Source organism: Gambusia affinis, linkage group LG17, assembly GCF_019740435.1.
Source record: "Gambusia affinis linkage group LG17, SWU_Gaff_1.0, whole genome shotgun sequence".
NCBI classification, from domain to species: domain Eukaryota; kingdom Metazoa; phylum Chordata; class Actinopteri; order Cyprinodontiformes; family Poeciliidae; genus Gambusia; species Gambusia affinis.
The window spans coordinates 6,913,379-6,940,599 of NC_057884.1; the positions used below are offsets into that span (position 1 = coordinate 6,913,379).

The 27,221-nt window shown below is 41.8% G+C and overlaps 1 protein-coding gene across 3 annotated transcripts; it reads left to right on the forward strand.

Moving 5' to 3' along the window:
• Positions 1 to 671: 671 nt before the first annotated feature.
• olfm1b (olfactomedin 1b) lies at positions 672 to 27,221 on the forward strand. 3 transcript variants are annotated; one of them, XM_044144554.1, is made up of 6 exons: positions 726 to 1,380; positions 10,554 to 10,703; positions 11,330 to 11,485; positions 14,469 to 14,688; positions 21,083 to 21,189; positions 25,085 to 27,221. In XM_044144554.1, exons 1-6 carry the CDS (start codon positions 1,315 to 1,317, stop codon positions 25,757 to 25,759), a joined length of 1,374 nt encoding a protein of 457 aa, XP_044000489.1. In that variant the 5' UTR covers positions 726 to 1,314; the 3' UTR covers positions 25,760 to 27,221. The 3 variants fall into 3 exon arrangements, with proteins under 3 accessions (XP_044000490.1, XP_044000489.1, XP_044000488.1); XM_044144553.1 differs by lacking the exon at positions 726 to 1,380 and adding an exon at positions 7,389 to 8,161; XM_044144555.1 differs by lacking the exons at positions 14,469 to 14,688; positions 21,083 to 21,189; positions 25,085 to 27,221 and adding an exon at positions 13,594 to 14,075 and having other exon boundaries at positions 672 to 1,380.

A 27,221-nucleotide genomic window follows, 5' to 3' on the forward strand; every position in this document is an offset into this window, starting at 1 on the left:
GGTGTGAAATTTGTTTTCCTTGTTAGTTGTTTTGAGGTTTGTTTATTCTGTATTCTTTGTTGTTTTTTTATTAGGACAGTCTTGTTTCTGTTATACATTAATTCACCCTTCCTCAGTGAATAATTTATTACATTTATTTCTTGTATCTGGTTATTATTTGTTAATCTAGTTTAATTACGTTTCTTAGGTCTAGTTCTTCTTTAGTGTTAAATTTATTTCCCAGTCCCCTGTGTACTCTCCCTTTTCTCCTATGCCTCTCCCTCGCTCTCTCTCTCTCTTGCTCAGTAATCAACCTCCCCAGTAAATACACAACTCATTCTTAGTTCCTCCTTGCTGGCTCTTCCAGCTAAAATACTGTTACTTCGCTGTTGTCCCCAGTTCCTGTTACTTTTTTTTGTTCTGCTCTGGCTCCCTGTGTTTTCTGTTTTGTTTTATTTTATTTTATTTGTAAGTTTTTTGTCTTTTTTTTTTCTTTAAAATATTTAACATGATCCATGCTTCTAGCTCCAGTCTGCATCATGACATTCACGGCAAAGATAAAATTGTAATAAATAAATAAATGAATAAATAGAGTTCTTGTAAATAATTTCAGTTGTAAACAGTTTCATTTAGAAATCAAATAGTCAGGTCACAATCTGATAGCCAAATTTGTCGTGGGTTTTTAATAATTCGTGAGAGCGAGATTCAAACAGGCTCCTGCCTGTTTAAATCTCGCTCCCCCTGCGATGCAACTTCCGCTTTCAGCACCGCGGACAGCTCCGTCTCTCTCATTTTTTTTTCCTCCCCCCACCTCGACGAGACCTTATACGGCAGCTTGAGGCGGGGAGGTAAACTTTTGGCAATATCCTGACTGAAGATTTGTGCCCGGTTGTATGCGGAGCAGTGCGCGTCCTTCTGCTCCCATGTCCATCACAGCCGCACGTCGCAGCTAGAACCAAGAGCGTCCGCCACCCGACCAGGGGAGAGGCTCCGGAGACAGATAAAGGCTCTCGATATGAAATGAATATGCCCGGATATGATTCCGTGAGACAGATTCGCCGTTATATGCTGCGGGGGAATAAACTGTAATCGTGATCGTTATTTAAAGATAAAAAAGGGAGAGAGAGACAGAGAGAGAGAGAGAGAGAGAGAGAGAGAGAGAGAAAATTGAAAGGAAAAAAAAGAGAGTCGAGTGACCCACAGCACAGAAACAGAGCCGAGAGAGGTGATTGAAGAGGAAAAAGACTGCTGAGCCAAGAGGGGGGGACGCGAAAGGAGGGAACCGATCTGCATGTGAGACCGCTGGTCCAGGCGCGCGCACACCGGAGGCAAGAGATGCAGCCCGCGAGCAAGCTCCTGACTCTGATTTTCCTCGTCTTCATGGGCACAGAACTCACCCAAGTAGGTTTGCTTTTCTTCACGCCATTTTCCCACCTGTTTGTTTATTCTTTATGCATATGTATACACGTATCTAAAGGTTAAGTGGCTCTCCCTCATACAAGGAGACCCCGAGAATTAGCCCCTTTCCCCCTCCAGCCTCTCCTTCTTAAACAGATTAACAGCCCGGGATTACATGATTGTGGATGCGTTGTGCCTTCACTTATCTCCACCGCTGACACATCGGTGCTCGTTAGCGAAAGGTCTGATTTAACATTTCCACCGTTCTGCTACCAGATGTTGCCTGCAGCTTCCTGTAGTAAAAAAAAAAAAAAAAAAACAGGAGTAAAAAAGGCCATCAATTAACAATAGTGATGTACTGCTGCTCCTTACAGAAATCGGAGCTAAACAATCAAATGCAGTGTCTCAAATAAGAGGGGGTGGTGGTGGAAGAGGGTTGAGGGGGGATTTGAGCATGCCCACTGACCACACTGTGACTTTGCTGGCGCCTGTGAGTGAAGGGAGCAATTATTCCCACAATGGGCTCAAAAAAGTGTGCGTACAAAAACCAGTCAGATGTTGGGGTTGTTTATTAGAGACACCTGACAGGCAGTAAACATCATAAACACAAGACTGCCACGCTGGTGAGAACATGAGGGGAGTGGGTTTATTCATCACCAAGGCCCCTGCCCACGCTGGAGTGAAGGATCTTTATTTATCTATTTAGTTTTCTCTTATTTATTATTTAATTATGGTTGCTTCAGCACAAAGTCATATTTTTCTGTGTTGCGAATCCAACTGCAACTGGTAATCGGACAGAAAATAATATCAAATGTGGAACGAGGCACTATCAATAAATTCTGTGCCCCCCCCCACCCTCCCACTGGCATGCCACAAGGCAAGGCACAAACTCAATAATGTGAGTGTAAAGTAGTTTGCTGCAAAAAAAAAAACCCTGCCGGCCCTGACAACCACAGTGTCGGAACAATATTGACAGAATGTGGCTTTGAGAGGATTGGGGAGGTGGGGTGTGTGTGGAAGGGGTAGGGTGGATTCCAACAGGTTTCATGGGAAATGTCATGAACAAGGAGGAAGTTTTTGGTCAGGGAAGCAACAGCTTGGTTTTGACATTCACGCAAGGATGTTTTATTTTTTTGGTAGAAGGTTGGATGTTAACATTTTTTTTGTTGGTCTGGCAGCGAGTTCTTACTGGCAAGTCAGCAAAATGCAGCTGCAGATGATGCTGATGGAAGCAAGAGGGGAGGAGAGGCCAGGGGGCCTCATGGATGTTTTGAAGTCTCCTGATAATCCTAGGGTGCCACAACACAATCAAAGAAAGAGAATGGACGGGATTGTTGTCCTAAAGATAACTTTATTGATTTTCGAAAATGTAAAAAAATCTGCCAAGATTCACTTTGCCCCATTGGCAGTTCATGGCCCAACTTCTCAAACATGGCCGCCTTTTCGTCCTAACCTACTCCCAAGTTGTGCTAGTAAACCATCTATTTTGTACTGATACACTCAACAAAATTAAATGAAAAAAGTCCTACTTGTATTCTTAAACTTACAGATTTCCCCTAGTTTGTGGCATACTTTGGGGGAGGGGGTCAGATTTCACAAATCATCATCTTAACACAGTATTTAGAGTTCCATGCAGGTTTTGACCAATATATACAAAGCAATTTCTATGTCTGTCTAAATTTTACATTTTTGGCATTCCAAAACAGCCTAAAACAAAGTAAATGCCTTTTTTCTCAAGCCATGTTTTAAAGTAACTTTCATCAATGTATAAGGTTACAGTGCTTAAAAAGTCGACAGAATTTTAAAAGTAAAGAGTGAAAAAAAAAACCTATAGACTATTTATATTTTCATACTTTTTATCTTTGTATTGCCACCCAAAGATAGGAGGGCACCCTGGGTTACTCAGCATATATCCCATATTCCTCTGTGTATCACATCATTTCTCCATTCGTTTTGGTTCTTATCCTCAACTGAGCTCCTCTCTAATAGCTTTTATAAAATTGTGACACCATATAAACCAAAATAACCCTCAGCTGCTTCCTGGATTTATGCATTACTTACTGGAGTCCTATAGGTGCATTTCCTGACAGCGGACTGTAAACCGACTAATATAAATGTAATTAATCGGTGGTGAATTGTGGGTATGAAATGTCCCACTGGCAAGTACGAAAGCAGCAGGCACCTGTTGTCACCCATTAAAGCTTGACAGTGAGTTACAGCGCAGGCACCCTCTTGAATTGCCTTGGGACTGTTTGTATGTGAATCATATTTTTGAAGAAAATATGATGCACATACGGGTTGTCTTGGCAGGATGTGGCGAATTCATAGAGGTGGATAGAAAAGCGTTTTGCCTTCCTTTCTGGCGTTGCGACCAGCAGCCTGGTTCCTGTGCAGGTCAGGGCCCGCGACACACTGACAGTGTCTTTTCTTTGACGGCCTGCGAGAAAGTCGATATTCTTGCGCAAGAAAAACTGAAAGACAAGATACCCTGACAAAGCTGCAGCTTTTATTACCTCCGCTTCATGGAAACCTTTCAGTGTAGGAAGGGAAACCAAACATCTTCCCACCCTCAACTCCCACCGAAACCAGGTTGGAAAAAAATAATACAATTCTTTCTGTACATATTGCAGACTTGCAGCTCTTACTGTTGAGCTACGTCAGGAACTCTCCCACAGTTTCAGACGCAAAGTTTGAAAGAGAACGTCTTTCCTCGAGACATCTGGCTGTAGCAGCCAGAGACACCCTCGCTGCGTTCATCCCTTCCCTCTGCTCCCTGGATTTTTTTTTTGGCTTTGCAGACCCCACGCTCCCTCCGAGAGGAGCAGTAAGCATTCAGAGCAGCATCTGCTCCTCACCTGCACCGCCTCTTCCACCAATGGGCTTCAGGCCCACATCCTAAAGTACCTCAGCAACACATGATGGAGCAGGTGGTGACGTTGAAAGCCATCTTTTTGACGCCGTGCAACGTGGTAATCTAAGAGTTAGCTCAGCTTGTAAAGCTTTCTTTTTGCTTGTGTAGGTACAAACTGGCTTTAAAGGCTTTCTTTGGAAGAAACGGAAACAAAAAACAACAACAACAATGCTACTCAGTCTGGCGTTACATGGGTTCAGAGTGGATTTCATTATGCGTGGTGTGATTGGCAGCTGATGATTATGATTCAGTACGGCCGGCTGAGGCACAGGGTGGAGAGGAGGAAGGAAGCAGAAGAGGAGTAGGTGGAGGTACGATGTATTTCACAGCACATTTGTAGGCTGAGATATGTGATGGGGTTTTTTCCCCTTTTTTTTCCCCCCACTCTTTTTGCAAAGAGCTAAAACTCTAGATTCTGAATGTGACATTGTGGTTGTCCTACAAGGTAAAAACAGCTGCAGCAGCACAAACAGCCCAGACAGAAGTACTGCTCTCATCAAGCTTTAATGCTCAATCTCGGAGCAGTACGAGGTCGTTGTGGAGGTGTGCTGTAAAATATGCCAGCTTGGTTGTTTTGTTTTTTTCATTTTATTTTTTGGTCTTTTTTTCCAGCATTTCTGTTGCTTTTACCTACAGATTTGTTCATAATGAATGCATTGTCGAAATGACTTATCGGTATTATTCTCAGGCAAACGCAGCACATGACAGTTCACTGACTGCTCTTGTTTGTTTGTATGAACCCCATGAGGATAAATGCTCAATCAATGCTGCTGCATATCCACCAATCTGTCTTGATAAACAGTCTGATTGATCCATCTACAAGGAGGTCGATGATTATTAATCACTCTCTGCCCCATAACTGTTGTCCTCCATTATTAAATCCTGAGGGCTTTAGCTGGACGGGCTTAACAAGAAAGAGGTACATCCATTCCTTTTGAGGTTACTTTTAGGACACAGTCCTTCCTTCCTTTTTTCTATTGCAGTCTGCCTTCCACAAAGAAGCCTGTGTACAAAGGACTCCTCAAGTCCAGCCCTGAGAACATCATTATAAGCTCATGCTATCTCCCGCTAACCTTCCTCTCGTTATATAATCTGAAAGCGGACTACAGAGCTTTAGTGTGGGAGGTCGATAGCTGCCAGTGAAACTACTGTCACTGTGTGATCCCACCTTAAAAGGTCATCTACAGTAAAAGGGAATGGCCACAGGTTGGGGGTGATGGTGGGAAAGGGGTGTTGGTGGATGTGAAAGTAATGGAAACACAGTTTGCACATAGATCATTCACATCTTTCTTTCAGTGGCTTTCAGAGAGATATTATAGAGATTGTGCAGCCATGTAATCGGAGTTCTTTAGCCTATATCCTGTTGATCCAGAACACTCCAATTCTCGTCCCAAGCTCTTTATCCTCCAGCCTAGAATGTTTCTGTGGCGAGGGTGAAGGTGCAGGGGAATTAATGGTTTTCTGGTTTTTATATTTGTCTCATTTAATATTTTTCTAATAGCACAGTTACTGATATAACTGCTGAATGGCTAATTAGCATAAAATGCAGAAAGGAAATTGCTGTTTTGAAACCTGCTATTAACAAAATGCCCAGAAGTATCTAAAGGTTTTTCTAGGAAACAAAGCAAAGAGGATAAAACAGCATAGCATTTGTTTTAATAAGATATATCATCATAGGTGCAAATCGATGTAATTTTATGCAATGTGTTGCGTTACTGTAGTGAAAGATGAATCCACTGAACAGTCCCAAGGCAGTATGAGGCCGTATGCAGAATTTAGTTAAAACTACTTTCCACTAAAGCATCCCTTTGTATTGCCCATACCTAATCTTTTTTATGGGGGTGTTCTGCATTTTTTTTTTAAATTTGCATTCTACATTCCACAAGAAGGGCAAAGTGTGGTGTTGATTTCTGAATCAGCTATAAAAAGTGGACTTTTACTTGCTGATCTATTTACAAACTACTAAAGCCTACAATGGTCTCCCAAGATTAACAGGCTAACATAACTTTTAAATTACGACTGTTTACATAACTATGAAACTTTAGGTTTCGGTTTACCCCTGCACAACTGGTGCATTTTTCAACAAGTAATGAGAGAAACGGGTCCATAGGCGATCATGTACTAATACTTAATCATAGTACATAAGGCATTTAAGTCTGATATAAAATCTACTTAGCAAATAGTACACTTTTTGTCACTAAATTTAGCAATACATTGTCAGAAATCTACGCACATTAATTAACATTTATTTTGTGTTTACACTTATGTTTTTTTAATACACATAAAAGCAATTGCTACTGCTGGATTAAAAAAAAAAAAAGTTTAACACATACAGAATGAAGTCACTGCTAAAAGCTCAAGACAACATTAACGGATGATCTTGAAGGAGAGTTTTCAAAGTGGGATTTTTTTTTTTTTTTCTTTTACCACTACCTGAATTAGTCCCAGGGAATGGGATTCAGACATATTCTATCAGTGGTAATATTTCCCTAACTTTCCAGCTTTTGACCCACATAACACTGGATGGGACATGTGACTATCAGTCAGTTCTACTGATTCATATAAGTAGGAACACTTTGACTGCATTTCCACCAATATAATGATTTTCTACATATTGTTTTTAATAATAAAAAAACCCCAATTAATTCATTGTCAATGAAACGCTGAAAAGACTTTAATTAATAAGACATTCACAACATACATTTGTACAGTATATAGACGCAAAGGTCGTTGCAAGTCAAACCTGAAATCCCCGCCAGATTTTATTTGAAATGCGCCTTTTAATACGTAATGTACATTTAAACTTGTAACGCCAAAATCAGCTACAAGATGGCGCCAGAGTCACACGAATGAAAAGCAGATTCTCTGACATGACCGAACGCTTCCATTTCCATCAGACAACCAAATCTCAAACACGCTCATTCCGATGCTTTTGCAAACCGTCTTTTGCACTTTTTTGTGTTGGCTGTGCAGCTATACATTTTTTTGTTTTGTTTTGTTTTTCAAGTTAGAAGCGAATCCTTGGGATTTAATGTGCGGACACAAGAGAGAAAGAGAGAGAAAAATATGACCGCCAGGATCAGAGTCCTCTCAGTCATCACTTGTCTGACTGACCTCATTGTCGTGAAGCTTGTGGCGGTCGGCTTATTGATGACTCGGCTGCGGTCCGAGATTGGCTATTACAATGAGCGGAGCCCGTACTGTGTGACATCATTGCGTCTGGCGCTGTGGAGATCTACAGCACCTCCTCTTTTTTTTTCTTTTTTTCTTTTTCTCCTCCCTCCTCACATCCATTTGGAGCCGCCCGTACGAGCAGTTCATCACAGAGCTCACCCAAAGCAGGAGGCGGACCGAGATATTAAAAGGCGAACCGGAGATCGGGAGCAGCATTGTGCGGGACGGCCAGCAAAGAGGATCTATCCATCCGCTGCGTGCTTTCGGGGTTTTAATTTTTTTAAAACACCTGTCGTGCACTTTTTGGGGATCGAGCGTTGCGGCTCTCTCGCCTCTGTCCCAGATACCCATCTGCGCGTCTGCGTCCGAGCACTCCCCGCATCCCCTTTTCCTTTTGAAGATGTCCACGAAGAGCCGAGCCGAGCCGGAGACCCGGTCGGACCGCCGAGATGCTCTGGGCACCGCGACTCGCCTCCCCGGTTTCTCCACGGAGTCCGTAGAATGAAGGAGGATTAAGGTCGAGTCCGAGTCGTCCGGAGCGCGAAGAAGATGACGGTGCCGTTGTTGAAGATCGGGGTCGTGCTGAGCACCATGGCGATGATCACCAACTGGATGTCGCAGACCCTCCCCTCTCTGGTGGGGCTCAATACTACCAAGCTGACGGCGGCGCAGGGAGGGTACCCAGACCGGAGCACGGGAGTAAGTTCCATTCATTCCCCCCTCAACCCCATTAGGGATCGGGCCGATTTCCCCCCCCTACCCTATCACTTAAGGGAATGTTAATTATAGGAAAGCGCTGTTGGTTCATTCATAATTTAAAGCTGAGCTCGTGCCGTGCGCCCCGGACTAGTAAAGGATTTTGGAGAGGCATCATAGATTCCTCCTCTGGTGTTTGATGTTGCGCTGCTGCACCGAAATGGAAAGTTGGTCTTTAATTATTTTTTTTCCCTCTCAGATTTGATTCCAAAAATATATGGAAATTTAAATGGTTCAAAAAAAAAAAGAAAGAAAGAAGGAAAAAGGAACAAAAGAGCGTGCTTTCCTAGATCTCCTCTGAAACAGCAGGGGTCTTCATCTTTCCTCTCCACAGTGGGTGAATGGAAGAAGTAAGCGCTCAATACCACTGCTGGATGAATGAAAATCAAGTATTTTGTCATGCTGCTCTTGTCAAACATTTAGATGTTACGCAGTGGATACAATAACTGGCCTAGTGGAATTAATCCCATTAACAGGGGCGCTTGTAGGAAGTTTCAAAAACGGGATGGCCAAATGGGTGCCGTTGGTAGTCCAGGGGGTAGTATGCAAATTTTTTAAAACCGTAGGAGAGTTACTTGCCTTCTGTTATGTGCGGGCTAGTGCATAAGAGGACGACAATTAACAAGGATGTCCAACAAAACAGTTAATGAAATAAGCATGAAGGAATGCATGATTTAACTCATCAATGTTTGGCTTCTCCTCTGCGTTTCAAAACTGCCTGGACCAGGAGGGGCAGCAGATTTCTAGAAGTGGTCATTGTTTTTCTCCACCACTGTACTACTTCACATGGTGCCTCTGCATGGAATGATTTTCAGAAATGGTGTCAGATTTATTCTGAAAATAGATCTAAGGCAAGAATTCCCATTGTTTTCTATCCGGAAGCATCAATCAGCAGGGCGTGCGTTTGACGGCTTTTTGAGTTTAGCACATATTAGCCTCTGATGCTATTATTAACTCCACCAAGGAAGCAGAAAATATTTTATTTTCTTAGGGGTTATAATCCTTAGGGGAAAAGTAATAAAAAGCCTTATGCGTGAATCTTTAGTTGTTGTTTTTTTCCTCATGCAATTAGTGAGTACTCAGTTGTAGCCTCATTCCCCTTTTGTTTTATCACCGCCTCCCTGGCTGGATTAAAAGGCAGCTGACACACAGTAGTGAATGTGTTTTAAAAAAGCCACTCCTTTTCTCTGATCCCAACAGCAGGACAGTAAATGGATTAGTCACGTCTCTTGTGATGGATTATAAAAAGAAAAAAGTGACGTCATAGTTCTGGAATCGTAGAGCTGTGACCCATATATAGACTAAAGGCAGAGCAAAAAAAAATGTACTGCACATTCTTTGGTCAGACATAGTTTAGATTCAAAACTACAAAATCACAAGATCAACATTTTTGTCGTTTTGAGGAACTAAACTCAACAACAGTGCCTGAAATCGGACGATGGGTTTATACACTGAAGTTCTTTGGTTTGAAGGACGTGCTAAACAGGACGATAGTGTTTGAACTCTGACCATCAATTGGAGCTGGTCATAAAATAATAGCCGCTTTCTGATTTCTGGTTATTGATTGGTACCTCCATACAAATAAAAATAAAAACACCCACAAAAAGACACTCCTGATCATCGTACCTACAATCACAGTGTGGATGTAATGTGAACATGACACGAGGAGCAAATACAAATAAGTTAGCATTGATTCAATTAAATTTTGAATATCTTCCTTTACATGGATGCGGCTAGTGCTCCTGGGGCCACCAGAGCCTCAGGTTGCCCTTAGTTGTCACGGAGTTGCTTCTTACCTCAGGTTGACTCGTAAGTCATGAGCATAACTATGGCATTCAGTTTCTAAAGTACGTTACATAACAGAAATCATTTGTTTTCATATTGTATATGCCAAAATAATACAATCAAAGTGAAACCAAACAGCATTTCTCTTGTTTAGAGGAGGTTCTTCCTCTTTTTAAAGACCAAACGGCCCTGTGGGGAGCAGGAAAGGGGCGCAGCACCTGAAAACATTTCTTGAATCCCAGCAGCAGGAGGATTTGCCTGAGCAACACTTATAACCTCTGGGTCAGTGATGCCTTTGGACAAGTCTGCGTTTAGTTTCCATGGTAACCATGCTGACTTACCTGCTGATCGGTTTTAATGGTGGGGTATTCTGATGCATCTTCAGAACGTGCGGTATTTGATGGCGAACAGGCGGTGCTCAATCACGGGCATGGCCCAGAAGTTGATGCGTATTTCACAAAACAAAAAAGCTTACCGTTGTTTATTATGTTTTTTGGAAAGCTATGTTTTGACAACACTTTTTGATTTATTTTTTTCCTTTTGCTTGAAGGTGTTGCCAGCAAACCCAGAGGAGTCATGGCAGGTGTACAGTTCCGCCCAGGACAGCGAAGGGAGGTGTGTCTGCACCGTGGTGGCGCCCCAGCAGTCCATGTGCTCGCGGGATGCTCGCACCAAACAACTGAGGCAGCTGCTGGAGAAGGTAATTGCTTGGCTAAATACCCAGCAACAGCAATCGGTGTCTCACAATGCCCAGGGTAGCCATTTTTATCTTGTTTCACGCTCACAAGGAGATGGTCCCCCAGTCACCTCCCTGAATATGGGGCAAGAATAGAAATCAAGTGTCTAATGAGCTCCCTGGAAACCCAAGTCATCATGGGAGGCAGTTGAACGCTGCGCTTATGTTGCGCTGCATTCACCCAGAGGAACATGTCTAATGATGTAACGCATCTCAATGCCAAGCCTGGGAGCTACAAAGCAAACATTGGTAAACAAGCTAATCCAAAGAAATGCAGATTAGTCGATTTACACAAGCTGACATCAACAGACTCCTCTTAATTTAGGGAGTTCATTAAGTAGAACATTTCTGAAGACGACAAATGTCTGAACAGTATGCATTCTTCTCTTCTGAGGCCCCTGACTAGCTGCCTGATGTCAGAGTTTGTGAATCATCACGAAATGCGTGCCAAGCCAAAACAACATATTGGAAACCTGTTGCTTTTTCTCTACACCAGACACTCAAAATAAACCTTTGGGGTAGAAGGGAAAAAAAAAAAACCAGACATATTTTAGATATTCAGCCTCCATTTATGTTTACCGGATCCCCAGGTCCAGAACATGACCCAGTCCATCCAGGTGCTGGACCAGCGCACCCAGAGGGACCTTCAGTACGTGGAGAAGATGGAGGTCCAGCTCCGTGGCCTGGAGACAAAGTTCAAGGAGGTGGAGGAGAACCACAAGCAGAACATTGCTAAGCAATACAAGGTAAGGAGGCCCCTTCTGCAGCCACCCATCCCACCACCATACCCTCAGAGATTGCTGTGTCACTCAATGTCAGCAGCATAACCCATCCTGTGTTGTCTGTCAGTAGAAAGAGTATAGAATCACCACAATCATTATAATAAATATAGTGTATATCCCACGGTTTGTAAATGCCCATCTCTTTTACATAGGTAAAATGAAATGCTACAAAAAAACACCTAGTGTCACCATCAAGATTTTTGACAAATCATTGTAATCATCCACTTTAAATTGCTCTTGTTTCAGCATAAAATTAGCTTAACACACACACATATGCACAACTATACTAGATACAGCAACTATAAGTATCTAAAAAAAACATTCTCTTTTAAAGCAAGAGTCTCTACTTATGTCTCCTCCTAAACCTGGTGCTTGAGATCACATCTGAGATGCTGTGACATTCTGGTAGCATTGGTTGCATCAGTGCCCTTTACATCGCTGCCTTTTTGCTTCAGTTCCATGCAGCTCAAGTCAACGCCTATAAGTTATTGAGCTCTCCCTGTCAATTGGCCTGAAACCAAACGGCGCTGCAGCCGTGTTTGGCTTCGCTGCTAAATTCATGACATTAAAGTCAATAGATGCTCATTGAAATGCATTTGGTCAAACATACCAAGGTAAGCTGTTGGAGATAAACACCTCTCAAGTCGGCTGCCTTCAAAGAAATGCTGCAAAAGGGAAGCTGTGGAAGAAATCCCATTTGACGCAGCTAATTTGACAGAGCAAGATTTAGCTTCATTTTAATTGCAAAGGATTGAAAACACTTTTATTGAATGTGTTTCAATAAAAATTGTTATATCATACCAACAAATTGAGCTGGTACTTAATCTCATTAAAACAGTACATTTTTTACAAATGGAATAATGTATTGTTTAATTTGAATTTATCATCATATTAAGTCATGCTGATATGACCCAGATATTTCTGTTCTTCTACATATAAACTGGAAAAGACTAATTTTGGCATTGAATGCAATAATATAGTCTTAAAGGTTCATGTTAATCCACTTATAAAACATATTGTCCTTACCCTTACTAAAAGATTGATATTAAACTTTAATGTATAAGTAAATTTATAGTAAATGTGTAACAATCCATTCAGCTGCAGCGTTTCTTGTTTACATTAGCGTCTTCAAAAAATTAGCTTCTTCAAGGCTAATGTAGCAGATTTTTGTAAGCTTTTTGTAATGTAGGGTGACCAGATTTGGGTTTCTGAAAAGGAGGACACTTTTTTTTGTTGGCTGGGGTTGGGGGGTGAGGGGAAAATCGCACACATAATGCAACATGATTGGATTTGGGGAGAAGGGCGTGACTAATTTGCCATACAAAGAAACCTGGAATGGAGTAGTGGAACGGAGTGGCAATGTAATCACAATGCACTGTAAGCTATGTAATGTGTTTTGAGGCAGTTGACCAAAATCCCGGACGATTTTTAAATCCCCCCCGGACATTTTTTTCGGTCTGAAAAGTAGGACATGTCCGGGAAAAAGAGGACGTCTGGTCACCCTAACCATATGAGCAAAACTCCTTTAACACAACAGAATAAGTTTTTAAAAAATGACTCAGTTTCCCTTTTTCAAAATAAGAATCTCAAACATACATACTGGGTTTCAAGCTGAAGCAGTTCAACTTCATTTTAGGACCGACTAGCATTAAGTCCCTTGCTAGTAGCTTTGGCAGACAAACTCTGTCCAGGCAAAAACAAATATTCTGTTGCCAGTTTGAGATTTTGTTTCACCCGTTACTGGTTTCCTAATAAAAATAGACAAGGGATTTAGCTATGTGTGCATCTATACCACAAAAATAGAGTTTTGCTGCATCTTTAGCTTTAGCATCGAATTTAAAGTAGCTTCTGTTTTCACACCATCTGTCTTGCACTTCTCCAAGTGTCTCATCTCCGTCATTTATGCATGCGTAGCACACAACCTCACGCTGCCATGTTCAGTGCATGCGCGCAATTTACTGTGACATTGTTTAAGTGCATTTTACTAAATATGTGTGTGCCTTTGTGTGTCTCTTGAGTCAGGTTAGAAAGCTGTAGCCCCTGTCAACAGTCTGTCATTTTCTTGCTTGCAGGGCTAACTTTAAGACATGTAAAGAGAGCCACAGGGAAGAAGAGGCAGGTCAATTCCAGATTCCCCCCCTGAACTGCGCCACAGTACTGAGAGTGTTTGGGCATCAAACAGTTAATTTACCCTTAGCATCATTAAGATTAAGAGACCCCCCCACCCCCTTCACCCTTATCCCAAACCAACCCACTACTGATCTATTCCTGCATGTTACTGCTGTCAACGTTTTCCATCTTAAAAGCTTTTTGCTGGCGTAAATACATTTATTATTATTATTATTATTATTATTATTATTATTACTAATTGGTGTTAGTCACTTTTCTTTTGGCTTTTGTCTATGCATATTTGGTTAATCAGCAACTCTTTACGTGAAACTCTAGACGTAAAAATTCGAGACACTTTGTTGTGTGTGACATGTAAAGCATGTAACCCTTAATACAATGTTGCATTTTGAACGTTGATGACCAATAAAGAGCTTTCCCAATTGTTGTCCGTGTACCGAGGGCTTGCTTTTTTTTTTTAAATAACAACAACAACAAAAAGAAAAAAAAAACGGCTGCTCGCCGTCGAGAGAAAGGGGCCCCGACCCCGCCTGCTCCGCTCCGTCCAAGCGGGTGGAGAGTATTCTTCGGGTTTGTTCGCTCAGAGACACACCTGCACAGACAAACTAAAAGTAAAACAAACAAAAACAAGTACACTTGACGCACAAACTCAATAAGTGAAGAAGCAGGGCAGAGTTAGAGTAGTCAGGCTCAGACAGGTGTTTTTTTTTTCTTTTTCTTCTTCTTCTTCTTTTCTTTCTTTTCTGGAAAACCAGTCTCTCTTTTTTTCATTTCTTTGGTCGCGCTTGACACTCAACCGAGCTTATTCTAATCCTTCCAGGCCATAAAGGCGAAAATGGAGGCGCTTAGGCCGTTGATACCAGTGTTGGAGGAGTACAAAGCCGATGCCAAATTGGTATTGCAGTTTAAGGAGGAGGTCCGAAATCTGACGTCAGTTCTAAGCGAGCTACAAGAAGAGATGGGGGCCTATGACTACGAGGAGCTCCACAACAGAGTGTCAAATCTTGAGGAGAGACTGCGAGCATGCATGCAAAAATTAGGTAGGCACAGAAAGTTGTTGACACACACTTTGCTTGCATGCACACACACTGACTAAAGGTGTCACAATTAGCCCAGAAATGTACTTTCAGGCATACATACATCACGATGCGGAAAGCAAGGGAATATTGTGCGTGGGTTTATTCCTTGCAACCGCCCAACCCTCAAAGTACACCTGCTTTATGTGTGCAATTGCTCAAAACTTTTAAACCACCGCTTTAAAGCGGCCACCCTTTTCATTTCGAAATGAAGGCAAAAAAGACGTTTTCAATCATTTCTTCTGTCTCTCGATGCAGTCGCCTCACTGGAAAACATTGGCAAATCAACACAGAAATTATTACGCAGTCACAAAATCAACCTTTTATGGCCGTCTTAGTCCCAAGACTTCAATTCTTCACAGAAAAAGTATGGACTAAGGTAAAGACTAGAGAGAATATGAGAGGACCCTGAACTCTGCAGGGTCTAGAGACAGACTGTGCAAAAAGGAATAGTCAAATATTCCCTTCCCTCTATGGTCCTAGCTTGTTACATGTTATACTAGACTAGCCTCGATGCTGCCTTATTTACAAATTAGGGTTAAGGTATGACTGCCACTGGTAATTTTATTAAAATCAATTGGATTTTTCCAAACTGATTGATTGTATTTGGGTTAAAGGCTATATTTCATTGGGCGATTCTGCTGCAGAAGTGTAAATAATTGATTTTAAGGGGTTTTCACACATTCCTTCCAGCAAATGTGTATCACCCTCCTAATTTACATTGTTAGATATATTATGTGACATCCTGCTACTAGGAGAAGCCCTCATTTCAGCCTACCTAATATGTGTTCCTCAGTATGTGAAACCTGATTAGCTTCATTGCTGCAACCCCATCAGAACGGTCTGATGAAGCACTTGCTGCCTCAAAGTGGCACACGAAAATATGCCCACAAAGTCAGCTGCGCTGCTCACGTGGATCCAGTCTTATCTTCGCTTTCCAGCCCCTTCCTCAGTGTCTTCACACCTCTTGTGACAGAGGACGGTGCTAATAGATGCACACCCACATGGTGACTAAGATATTTTAGAAGAGCAGAGACACTTAGCACATCGCGGGTATATTGTGTCCCTGTTTTGAATAATTCACAGTGCAAGATGACAGAGGGGAATTTAGAAAGTGCTTGAGCCACAATGCCCTCTGTTAGCTCATTTCTGCTCGCTAGCTCGTCTTACATTCTGCGGTGACTCTTTAATCTTTTCGTGTCATCAAACAGATTTTAATATCAGGCGAGATTGACATAAGCAGATGCGAAACATAGTTTTCAAATGAGGATTTCATCGTCCCTCGTGGTTTATTCATGATTTAACTAAGATTAGTCACACGTTTAGTTCAAATTCGTTAGCAACACTTTGGCCTAGTGATTAATTTCAGACTTGAGGAATCAATAAATTTATTAAATAGAATATTAATGATACAAACAAAGTTCTAAAACCTTGGCACCAACTAGTCCAGTAAGGTTTACAAAGTCATATTTCATGCTTTGGAACCACAGTGAGAATCATTATCCACAAATGGGAACAAAAAAAAAACACTGAAGAGTGGGAAACCTTTCCAGGACTGTCTGACCTGCCGATATTAGTCCAAGATATTAGTCCTCAACGACTCATCCAGAAGGTCACAAAAGGATCCAGAACAAAATCTAAACACTGAAGGCCTCACTTACCTCAGTTAAGGTCTGTGTCATTGATTCAACAACAAGAAAGGAGAACTGGGTAAAAATGATAACTTTTGGAGCTTCTGAATGCTTCAAAGGCTGTCTAATGCTGACTAAACACAACGAGTATCTCAATAAGACCTTTGGCAAAATACTTTTGTTTGTATTGACTTTCTATTACATCTGATGCAAAAGTAACAGCATTTTAGAAAAAGAACATCATACCTTCAGTCAAACCTGGTGGTGATTTTTTTAAGACTAGTTTATCTGTTGTAATAGATCCACAAGTTTTGCTTTTCAACAGAAATCCCTAAAGGAGAATTTCTCACCATCTGTTAGGTTTTCAGGTAAAGCTTCACAGATATTACAAATCAGGTCAATGAGCCAACAGAAAGTCCACCTCTGACTGGCTCAAAAATGGCCTAGCCAAAGTCTGAATTAAACTATAATTGAGATGCTGAGGCAATGCCTTAAAAAAAACACTCTGATGTGGCTGAATTAAATCAATTCTGCAAATTCATCCGCAGTGAAGTAAAACATTGATTGCCAGTCTTTCCAAAAGACTGATGCCAGCTGTTGCCCTCCGAGTGTGACACAGTCGGATGTTACATTTAGCGTTCGTTTACTTTTTCACATAGGACACTGGACAGCTTTTTATCTCTACAGGCTCACTGCATTTTGTGTTTGTCAACTGATAATGAAATTAGTTTGACTGGATACAGTTAAGTGTAAAAACAAAAGGAAAAAAAAAAAAACCCAAAACACTCCAAAAGGAAGTGAACACTTACAGCGCTGCTGTGTATTTCACACTCATTTATATCAGAAGCCACCTCCAGCCCCACGGCCTGCCGGCACGGGGCCAGGACCCTTCCAGTGTTTCCGCTCCCAGTTCGGCGAACACGCCATTCCTCGTGTCTGCGGCCGAGCAGCTGGAAACGGGAGGAAGCCGTGACCTGTGGGACGGAACGGTGGCGTGTGCGAGATCAGAGGAGATGAAGGCGAGGTCACCCAGCGAGACGCTGGCTTAGGCAGAGCAGAGGGTGGCTCTCCTTTTCATCTTCCCATCCTTGCTAAAGCTCTCATGCATCGTGCACACAGATGCACTCCAGCTCCATAACACTGTGCAGAGATTAAACTGGCCAAGGTCACTGGCCACATTTGCATATGACCAATAACAAGGGGGAAAGGAAAAAAAAAAAAAAAACAGAGGCGGCAGAATTTTTTTTTCCTCTGAGTGATAGACAGGGAGGGCTGTAGGAGAGGTGGTAATGGAATGGAGAAAGTGAAAAAGAGCAGGAATAGCGAATAAGAGTAAATAGAGTCTCCGCTGAGCTGTCCTTCAAGCTGTTGTGTGCCAGAGAGACTAACGGGCCCGCGGCTGTCGGGACACAATGGCCATCGATCAAGTGGACATGCCAGCTTGCTGGGCAATAATCAAATAAATAAATCTCCCGTTGCCGTGCCACCGCAATGTGAATGCACACAGAGCTGCAGGCAAACTGAGGCCATGGAAACTCAGACACACTGATGGATGGATGAGCAGGAGAAATACCTCTGCTGGCTGCTCCACGGCAGCTGATTCCCCTTCTCTGTCTGGACCGTAAAGCAGATCCGTCAGCGTTGCCCATAATATTAAACCGGAAAATACCCCAAAAATCCCCAAACTTCAAAAATCTCATCAATGTATTTCAATGGGATTTTATGTCGTACGGTAGACTAACAAAAGATAGGAGAAAAGTTTAGAGTGGAGAACAACGGATGTGGGATTTTCAATTCTTTCTGAGAAGTGTGGTGAGCATTTGTGTCCATCTCCACATCCTCCTGTATTTCGATGCCCCTAAAGTAAATCAGATGCAACAAATTGTCTTCAGAAGTCACCTTGATGATACAAATAAGTTCTTCCTAGTTCTCTGTTTGTAGGGAAGCACAAGAAAGTAGCAAAAGAAAAGTTAAAAATTAGTTTACATGTTAGTGAGTGAAATATTTGATCCTCCAGCTTTTCATGGATACGAGGAAGAATTTTGACCCCACTGTCTTCACGGAGGCTTTTGAAATCCTCCGAGTTTCGTGGCTGTTGCTTGGTAACGCAAATCTTTGGCTCACTCTCCGGACGTTCTATTGGGCAGAGATCTAGTGACTGAGTAAGCCTCAGTGTGACCTTATTCTGCTTGTTCTTTAGCCACTCCATTATTCTCCGTGTAGGTTTTTGAGAAATTAGATCAATCTTGCACAATTTGAAATGAGGCTGTAAAATAACAACGTGGAAACAGTGAAGCGTTGTGAGTACTTTGTAGATGTGCTGTATTTCCCAAGGCGCTTCCAAGATTTCAATCTATTACAGCGCCTGGTGGTAATAGATTGCCAAGCACATCAGGCTGAATTGTGTTGAATGCGCTGGAGAAATCAAAGAACATGATCCTGACGATGCTGCCTGCCTGCTTCGTCCAGATGACAGTGGGTTTGTACGAAGGAATCCTCAAGTCCAAATTCACTGCAATGACCAAACTGCAGAAGTTCCTGAGCTTGTTTGCTTTCTCAAGCAAGAATGATGAAACAAAATAATAAAAAACAAAACAATGTTTAATAGTTGGGAAAAGTCCCATTTGCAGTTTGACACAACAAGTTCATATTCATCTAGAAACAATAATAATAATGTTTTAACTCAGGAAGAGTTCAGAAATCCATACTTGGTGGGATAACCAGGAGATTCTCAATGGAGTTCAGTGCAGTGGGCTCTTCATTTTTTCCAGAGCTGCAGGTCAATAAAGTGTTCTAGAGCAGTGGTCCCCAACCTTTTTAGTACAGCAGACCGGTCAACTCTTCCTAAATTTCTCCTCAGAAAATTTAGGAAGGGGGGGGTTGCGCGTAGTAAGGACCGAGACAGATGCCGTTGTTTCTTACTCATTCTGCTGCATGTTGGTGCGCAAGACGTAACCAACAGCATCCGGTTTAGGATTTTCAAAATAAAAGCTCCTCCAGACTCAATACATAGAACGTACATATTTAATTACTTCTTGCGCGGCCCGGTACCAATTGGTCCGCGGCCGGTGGTTGGGGACCACTGTTCTAGAGTGTAAAAGACAAGGATGAAGGTTCACATTCCTGCAAGGCTACACTGAGCCAATATATTAATATACTGGTTTAGATCAGTATATTCATGTTACACATTTTTGCAAAGTAGAATGGACAAACAATCAGTCTCCAAATTTGCAAAGCTTATAGAGACATTACCCAAAAAACTTGCAGTTGTAGTTGGAGCAAAAAGGTGACTTTATAAGGATTGACTCTGAGGGTCAGTGCATTGTTTCCATAAAAGTTTTGAAAACCACGCATTATTTTTTCCAAATTCTTGCGTTGTTTTGTGTTGGACTGTCTGTCACATAAAATCCCAATGAAACACATTTGTGTGCGTACCATGCTAAGAATGCTAATAAGTTCTGACTGATGGGCTGGTTGTGCTTTTGTGGCATCGGCCGCAGCTCTCGTTAGGTTTTTTTTTTTTTCTCCCCTCACTTGGATTTGGCCTGTGATTCAGGCTAAACAAATTCAGGCCAAAAGGGGATTAGAACCTGCGCCGTATCTCCAGAAAGCAGATCCATCAGCGTTGCCCACTGCAGCAGCGGTGGACTTCTAATGATAGACGCACGATTAGAGAAAAGAAATAAATAAATCAATGGCCAATGTCTGAGTGCGGTCTCTAATCCCCCCACAGTTAGGATTATGTAAGGGACTCAACCCCCCTTAGTAGAAACGGTAGATCCAAAACGTGCGAATATGCGTTTGTCTCTCAGCTGCAGCCGAGGTGCAATTCCCACACATTCTCTCGGGCATGACATATGCCGCGCACGGAGACACACCGACGCTCCAGCACAAAGCCACGAGTCCCATTACATAAGAGGCTGGAATGTGACAGCGAGAGGGGTTGCAATGTGTGTGAAGATAAGCAGAGGGAAGCACATATTAATCCCGGGTTGTATGTCCACAAAAGGGCCGCAGCATTTCACTCGGGTGAAGAACGAAAAGGGGATGACGGGCTAATGGATGAAACGCTTCGCAGAGAGAGGCGAGAGAGAAAGAGAGAGGTTAATGAAACTCATAAAAGAGCAGTCATCATAGAGTTGCACTTTAAATTAGCTTTTTACTGTGGCTAACTCCCATCTTGTGATTTTTGAGAAGCCCTTCTCTATGATCTCAATTATTATTATTTCTCTCTCTCTCTGCTAAGAAATGGCTAGAAAACCTAACGAACACAAACCCTCTAATCTCTGTCTGTGCTTATTAGATAGAGAGGATTAGTCTGAACTCAATCAGGAGGGACGCAAGACCGGCTATATTTTTGTCAAATTTAGATTAACACCTCAATCAACGCTAATTAGCGCCATGACGCCTGGTGGTTCACACAAGAGGAAAAGTGCAAAGAGCCTCTCCCTTTCCTGATTTTTTTCTTTTTTTGTTTCATTTCCCTCACTTCTTCACACATTCCCATTCTGAGGGTAAAACAGGCATTAGCATATGTGAGCAGAATAATAAGCACTTCTTGTAGAGTAGCTACATCATGCTTGGGGAAAGGCTGTAAGAGCTGGACTGGAACTCCCAACTTCGTCCTTATGAAAAAATAATATTTTCCCATAAAGCTTGACCTAGTCAACGGGTGGGAGGGGAGTGGCGTTGCTGCAGATGTTCCCATCTTACTTCTTTACTTTCAGCCTGCGGCAAACTGACAGGCATCAGTGATCCAATCACCATCAAGACGTCTGGATCCAGGTTTGGCTCCTGGATGACGGACCCGCTGGCGCCTGAAGGAGATACCCGGGTAGGTACAGCACACAGTAACACAGCCGGGTTTTAAATACGACCTCATGACAATGTCTAATCTGGTTGTTGACAAAGAATTGGACATTTAAAGCTTTTGGTGCTCTGGGGGAAGTCGAACAGTGGAGATATATCTGCCAAAAACAGTTGATGGAAAACTTTTCCTATTTTACCATTTCTGTTATTCTTTTTTTTTTTTTAAGATAATTTCTATTTGATAATTGGCATAATCATAGGAGATATTATATTGTAGAGTTTTTTTCTTTAGTTTCACAACTTCAGACATGCTAAAATTGTATTTCTGAACTTATGCAGTGTCAATTTTTACAAACTGATTCTGCCTCGAATCAGTTTGGGAAAACCTAGAAGACGATGTCATGGCTTTGGGTATGGTTGAAAAAACATATTTCCACAAATTTGAGTCAATTGGAGTTAGTGTCAGCAGTAACAGCTCAATTAGGTCACTGTTTCTTAATGAAACTTAGTTTCTTGAAAATATTGAAATTAGAAATCAGAAATGACCCTCCTAGGGAAACTTTCTGATTTACTCACTCTGAAAAACTGAACATTTTCTGCCCAGTTTAATTATTCTGGACATGGAAATAGCTAAAAATCTAATTTTTAACTTTAGCAAACTTTGTTAGGATTGTGCAGTAATCTTATTCATTTCCAGAATATCAAGAAAGCCAGTGAGCAAAGCTTTTAATCTAAATCATGCACAGTTTTTGCAATCTTTGCCAGTTGGCAGAGATACCAATTTGGATTTTAATAGTGATTAAAATAATATTAATTGTGATAGACATAAAAAATGTTGACCATCTGTCTTTTGTGACCAGATCTACAGCTGATATTTTCTTCGTGGAGGGAAAAACAAAGTTCACTTCTTTTGCCCAGCAGCTGTGCGGTACACAGGTGCAGCTGCTCCAAAAGCTGTTCAACAGCTGGTCACTCTAGCCTTTCTTTGGCATCTTAATAAAAGGACTTTAAAGCACAGGAACAGTTTGATTAGGAATTTTAGAACTTTGCTAATCAAACCTTATCATAATCTTGGGATACCTTATTATTAATGGTAATGGCCCATGCAAAACTGATTCTTTTTGGCTTTTTTGTTTTAAATCCTAAGCGTTATAAAAGTAGGAATTTGTGACATTGCTGCCGGTGTTGTAAGTTACAAATATGCTAATATACAAACTTAATCAGAAGTTTGATTGCCTGTTAAACATACTCTCAGATGAAAATTGCCTTCTGCAACAGAACAGAACTTGTCATTTCAGCTCTCCAACATCTTCGGCTTCCAGTAGATAAGTTGTAACTAAATATGTCAGCTTTGGCACTCGCTAATTAGCGGAGGCTCTAAAATCTTTGACAAGCAGAAGACAGTAGACTTCAAAGCTTGTTCTCTACCTGACTACTTCACAAACAATTGTGACTCCAAAGCTGCAGCTATTCTTTAAAAAAAAGAAAAGTTTACTACTCCGAAAGCGAGTTGCGTTAGCCGTTAGGTTAGCTTGGCCAGCACTGCTTTTGTAGCCGATTGCATTAGCTTCCCTTTTGCGTAACAGGACTTGTTTTGGCTCAGGAGATACATTTCCCGTCAGTACACATGCACTTATTATCGGCATGAATCCATGGATGCCATATTCACTTTTAGTGTATAATGATGACGCCTACTTGGCAGAGCTGGAAAAGTTTAAAAGTTTCCTGGCGTGAACTTAGCTTTTAAGGATAAGTTAAATTTGTCGTTTTCAAATGATGTCAGTGATACTGGGAAACATGTAAGTGCTTTGTCTATCCCTCCCAGATAACGGTGTTATTTATAAATTCAGATCAAAGATACATGTAGCTGTCCCTACTTTCAAAAAGCTTGTCCTATCAGCATTGTAAGGTGAGGGATTCTCAGTAAGATGCATATCACTGAACTGCAGCTCTGAGGCAGACGACACCACTTTCAAGATTGTAAATAATGTTGCCAGAGCAGAATGGGCATCAGCAGTCCCAATATGTGATCAAAGTGTTCTTGGCTTGATCAGTTGGAAAAATAACACTGCTTAGTCGACTGTTTGTTTATAACACTGTTTGTTTTGCTCACTGGGGAATGAAGCCAGATATGAACAGGATAGGGGTTATGGCTGATCTGGAAGGTTAATGTTACCTGCTCTTCCCATCTTTCATTTCTCTTTTTTTATTTTTTTCCCCTCCAGGGGGTCTTTTGTGGGCTCTAGTGTCCCTTATATAACAGTAGGCTGACAGGAAAGGGGGAGAAAGAAGGGGGAAGACATGTGGCAAATGTCGCCAGGTCCGGGAATCGAACCCGCGACGGCCGCGTCGAGGACTCAAGGCCTCCAAACGTGGGTCGTGCTATCCCCTACGCCACCACAGCACGCCCTGCTCTTCCCATCTTAAACCAGTCTTTATGTTTATTGGGAATCATGGCCTGCCAGAATAACTATTTGTTGCTAGTTCAGACCCAGACTGTCACCCTTAGATGAAAGGAAATTGTTTGTGATGTTCAAGCACAATTCTAGATGCACCAAAGTTCAAGTCTGCCAGGGACTGGAATCTCTTGAAAGACCTGTGTCGCTGTCTAAAATGAAATTTTGCATCACCATTAGGTCTCCTCTGGCAATGTACAAACCAAGAAAGAAGTTCCTACTTTAAAACATACATATTTAAGCTGCAAATAGCATCTACCCACAAGCCTAAACCAAATAGCGTTATAGATTTATTGTCAGATGAGACAAAGATTAGTCTATCCGGTCACACTGATAAAAACGCTTGAAGAAGATGAATGTTAAGTGTGAAAAACTCTCCCCAAATCTTCAATCTTTTTATTTCAGCTTCAGTTCTACTGAAAATATGCAGTGTGAGTTTAAAAGCCAGGTCTGTGCAAGGAAACCAACTAATTTAACCAAACTCTATCAAACCCTTACATGAAGAGTTGTGTAATATACAGCCAATATCATACGACTGCCTTGTTGATGGCTGCAAACCTGTGCAACAAATTCTTATTTTAGAAGTCATTAAACCTGTATGTTGGAAAAACAGAAGGGTAAAGGCCTACAGTGAATATGGTATTCATGATTAAGACGAGTGCACGCAAAATTACAGGAACAGCTGTTACTCAAATAATTATGATGCACTACAAAGAAAACGTTTGTAAGATTTTAACAGGAAGGTCGGGCCTTGAAGAGGATGGAGCTCGATAACAAGATGGTCAATTATTTAATTATAGCAACTTCCTTTAGAAAGCTGTTTCAAAAATGACACATTCCATGCAGCCTATGAGGCAGTTTAACATTAGAGTGAAGAAAAATGCTAAAAATTCAGTTGAAGTGTAAAAAGGGAGCTTTGTAAAGACTAAAATTGTCGATTTTGATCAAAACACACCAAAAGGCGAAATGGCACAACAGTGTTTACTTAGCAGAAGTGGACAGTCTCACTCGACCTCTTTTGTCAAATCCAAAGTGTTTTATCCTGTTCCAAGGGGACCTGCTCCCTGCATGTGACTGGCATTCATGAATCAGTCACAGCAGCAGGGGGTAGCAGGTGGTGAAAGAGCCTTAGCCATATCAGTTCCGCAGAGACTGAGAAGGTATTAGTGGCTCTGGAATGGCGACCGCAATAGGAGCCAATGGGAAGCAGGGTAAAAAGCAGCTGAATCAGGATGGCATTATCCTGGCAGGCTCTGTCAGTTACCATCCTGAGGATGACATCAGGAGTGTTTTTTTTAAATGATTATCATTAAAAGCATTGTCGGCTCCAATATAAGAAATTGCTAACTTGATTGGGTTGCTTGTTTATTATGACACTTAGTTTTGACTGCGAGGCAAATTTAACACTATGGAATTATAAGATCCAGAGATCTGAAGAATTATTTTTCTTTTTATTCTGCTTAGGTTTGGTACATGGACGGCTACCATAACAACCGCTTTGTTCGGGAGTACAAGTCCATGCATGACTTCATGACGTCGGACAACTTCACGTCCCACCGGCTGCCGCACCCGTGGTCGGGGACGGGCCAGGTCGTCTACAACGGCTCCATCTACTTCAACAAGTTCCAGAGCCACGTCATCATCAAGTTCGACTTCCGCACCTCCTCCATCAGCAAGTCCCGGCAGCTGGACTACGCCGGCTTCAACAACGCGTACCACTACGCCTGGGGAGGCCACTCGGACATCGACTTGATGGTCGACGAGGGGGGCCTGTGGGCCGTCTACGCCACCAACCAGAACGCCGGCAACATCGTCATCAGCAAGCTGAACCCCAGCACGCTGCAGATCATCAAGAGCTGGACCACCAACCACCCCAAGCGGAGCGCCGGCGAGTCGTTCATGATCTGCGGCACGCTCTACGTTACAAACGGATACTCGGGAGGAACCAAGGTTTATTACGCGTACTCCACCAACTCCTCGACCTACGAGTACATTGACATTCCCTTGCAGAACAAGTACTCGCATATCTCCATGCTGGACTACAATCCTCATGACCGTGCCCTCTATGCTTGGAACAATGGCCACCAGGTGCTCTACAACGTGACACTGTTTCATGTCATCCGCTCAGAGGAACTGTAACAGAGGAGGATTCAGTAAGGATAGATAAACGTTGTCCTTGGGAAGATGGTGAAAAAACCCCAAAACAAACTCATTCTATGAAAGAAGAGACCATATTGACAACATCTTGTTAAAACAAAGAGCTTGTGAAGGACTGCATTATCCTTGAATGCAAAATGCATTGAATGTGTACATGAACACAAATCTATCACTGAAGTGTTTCATTCCAAAATTAGATGTTACTACTGGAGAAAAACTGCGATATTATTTATCTAAAAAAAAAAAATTTAAAAAAGATCATTGACAGGAATATTAAGATTTTGTAAATAAATGTCTGAAGATGACTTTTTGATTTTAATGGTGTGTTTTATTTTGATAGCTGCCTTTAATAGTGGTATATTAGAGGCATTTTTATTTTGGAATGAAACTCTTTAATTGTTCGTTGTCTAGAAAAAAAGATGATTGTAAAAATAGAAAATATATTAGACTCAAAATAGTAAGAACAGATGCCAATAAAAGAAAATACCACGCCTTTTTTTTATATGAGCAAATATCAACCTAAGGTCATTCCTGTGGCTCCTCCCAGATGGACTTTTCTGTGGTCGACAGGGGAGGGTCGGAGGTCAGGGGGGGTCCTTGAACAACGACTGTTGGCTACAAACTGTAGGATCCTCACCCTGCCCAAGATCCTACGGATAACAGTGGAATGTCAGTCCAGTCAGAGGACTGGATATCCAGGAGGAAGCGGGTCTGTCGTATAATTTTTATCAAAGTACAGTAGCAAATCTAAAGTCTGTAGAGAAACAATAACATCTACTAAAAAGACCTGAAGGCACTGACTGTTGATCACGCTGTTTTTTTGATCTGATTTTTCCGTACCAGTGATTATATGTTGAAACGGATTTCTTTGCATGATTGTTTTCTATAACTCCAGTTTGCTCTGCTGAATGTCCTTTGCTGTACGATACTACAAATTTAAGCGAAAGAGAGTTGGAAGAAGGCAAAACACAATTAAGAGATTTAGCTAAAAAATATTTTTTTTCTTTTAGTTGTCCCTCGGCTTCTCCCTATGTAATGTCTGCTTCTTTTGCTTCTGTTTCTTTGCCTCCATTTTAAATGTTCATGTACTATTTAGCCGCTGGTCTCCTTGTATTTGTTTTATTAAACTGTCGGAGCAATCAAGCTAGCTCACTATTCTATGAAGTTAAAAAACCAGAATTTCTGACGTGATGGTAAGGGAACTTGGTTCGCTTATCTTCATCTCACATGAGCCCGAAGTGGTCAGAGGTTTACATTAAAAGAATAATCCCATTTCATATCCTGTATCCCTCCAACTCCCACTGCGAGTGGAGCGTGTTTGTTAAATGTATGTATACCCTTGCTAAAAACAAAAGCTTTTCACTCTTTTTGCGCTTTGCTGGACATGTATTGTATCTGAAATGAGATGGTCTATGAATCGTGTCAATAAAACAGAGAAATCTGA

Excerpts from the sequence above, each read along its gene's own strand:
- olfm1b (XM_044144553.1), top strand. The coding sequence starts at position 8,012 with ATGACGGTGCCGTTGTTGAAGATCGGGGTCGTGCTGAGCACCATGGCG. Across the intron at positions 11,486-14,468 it reads ACATTGCTAAGCAATACAAG|GCCATAAAGGCGAAAATGGA; the intron begins GTAAGGAGGCCC and ends TAATCCTTCCAG. Across the intron at positions 21,190-25,084 it reads CGCCTGAAGGAGATACCCGG|GTTTGGTACATGGACGGCTA; the intron begins GTAGGTACAGCA and ends TATTCTGCTTAG.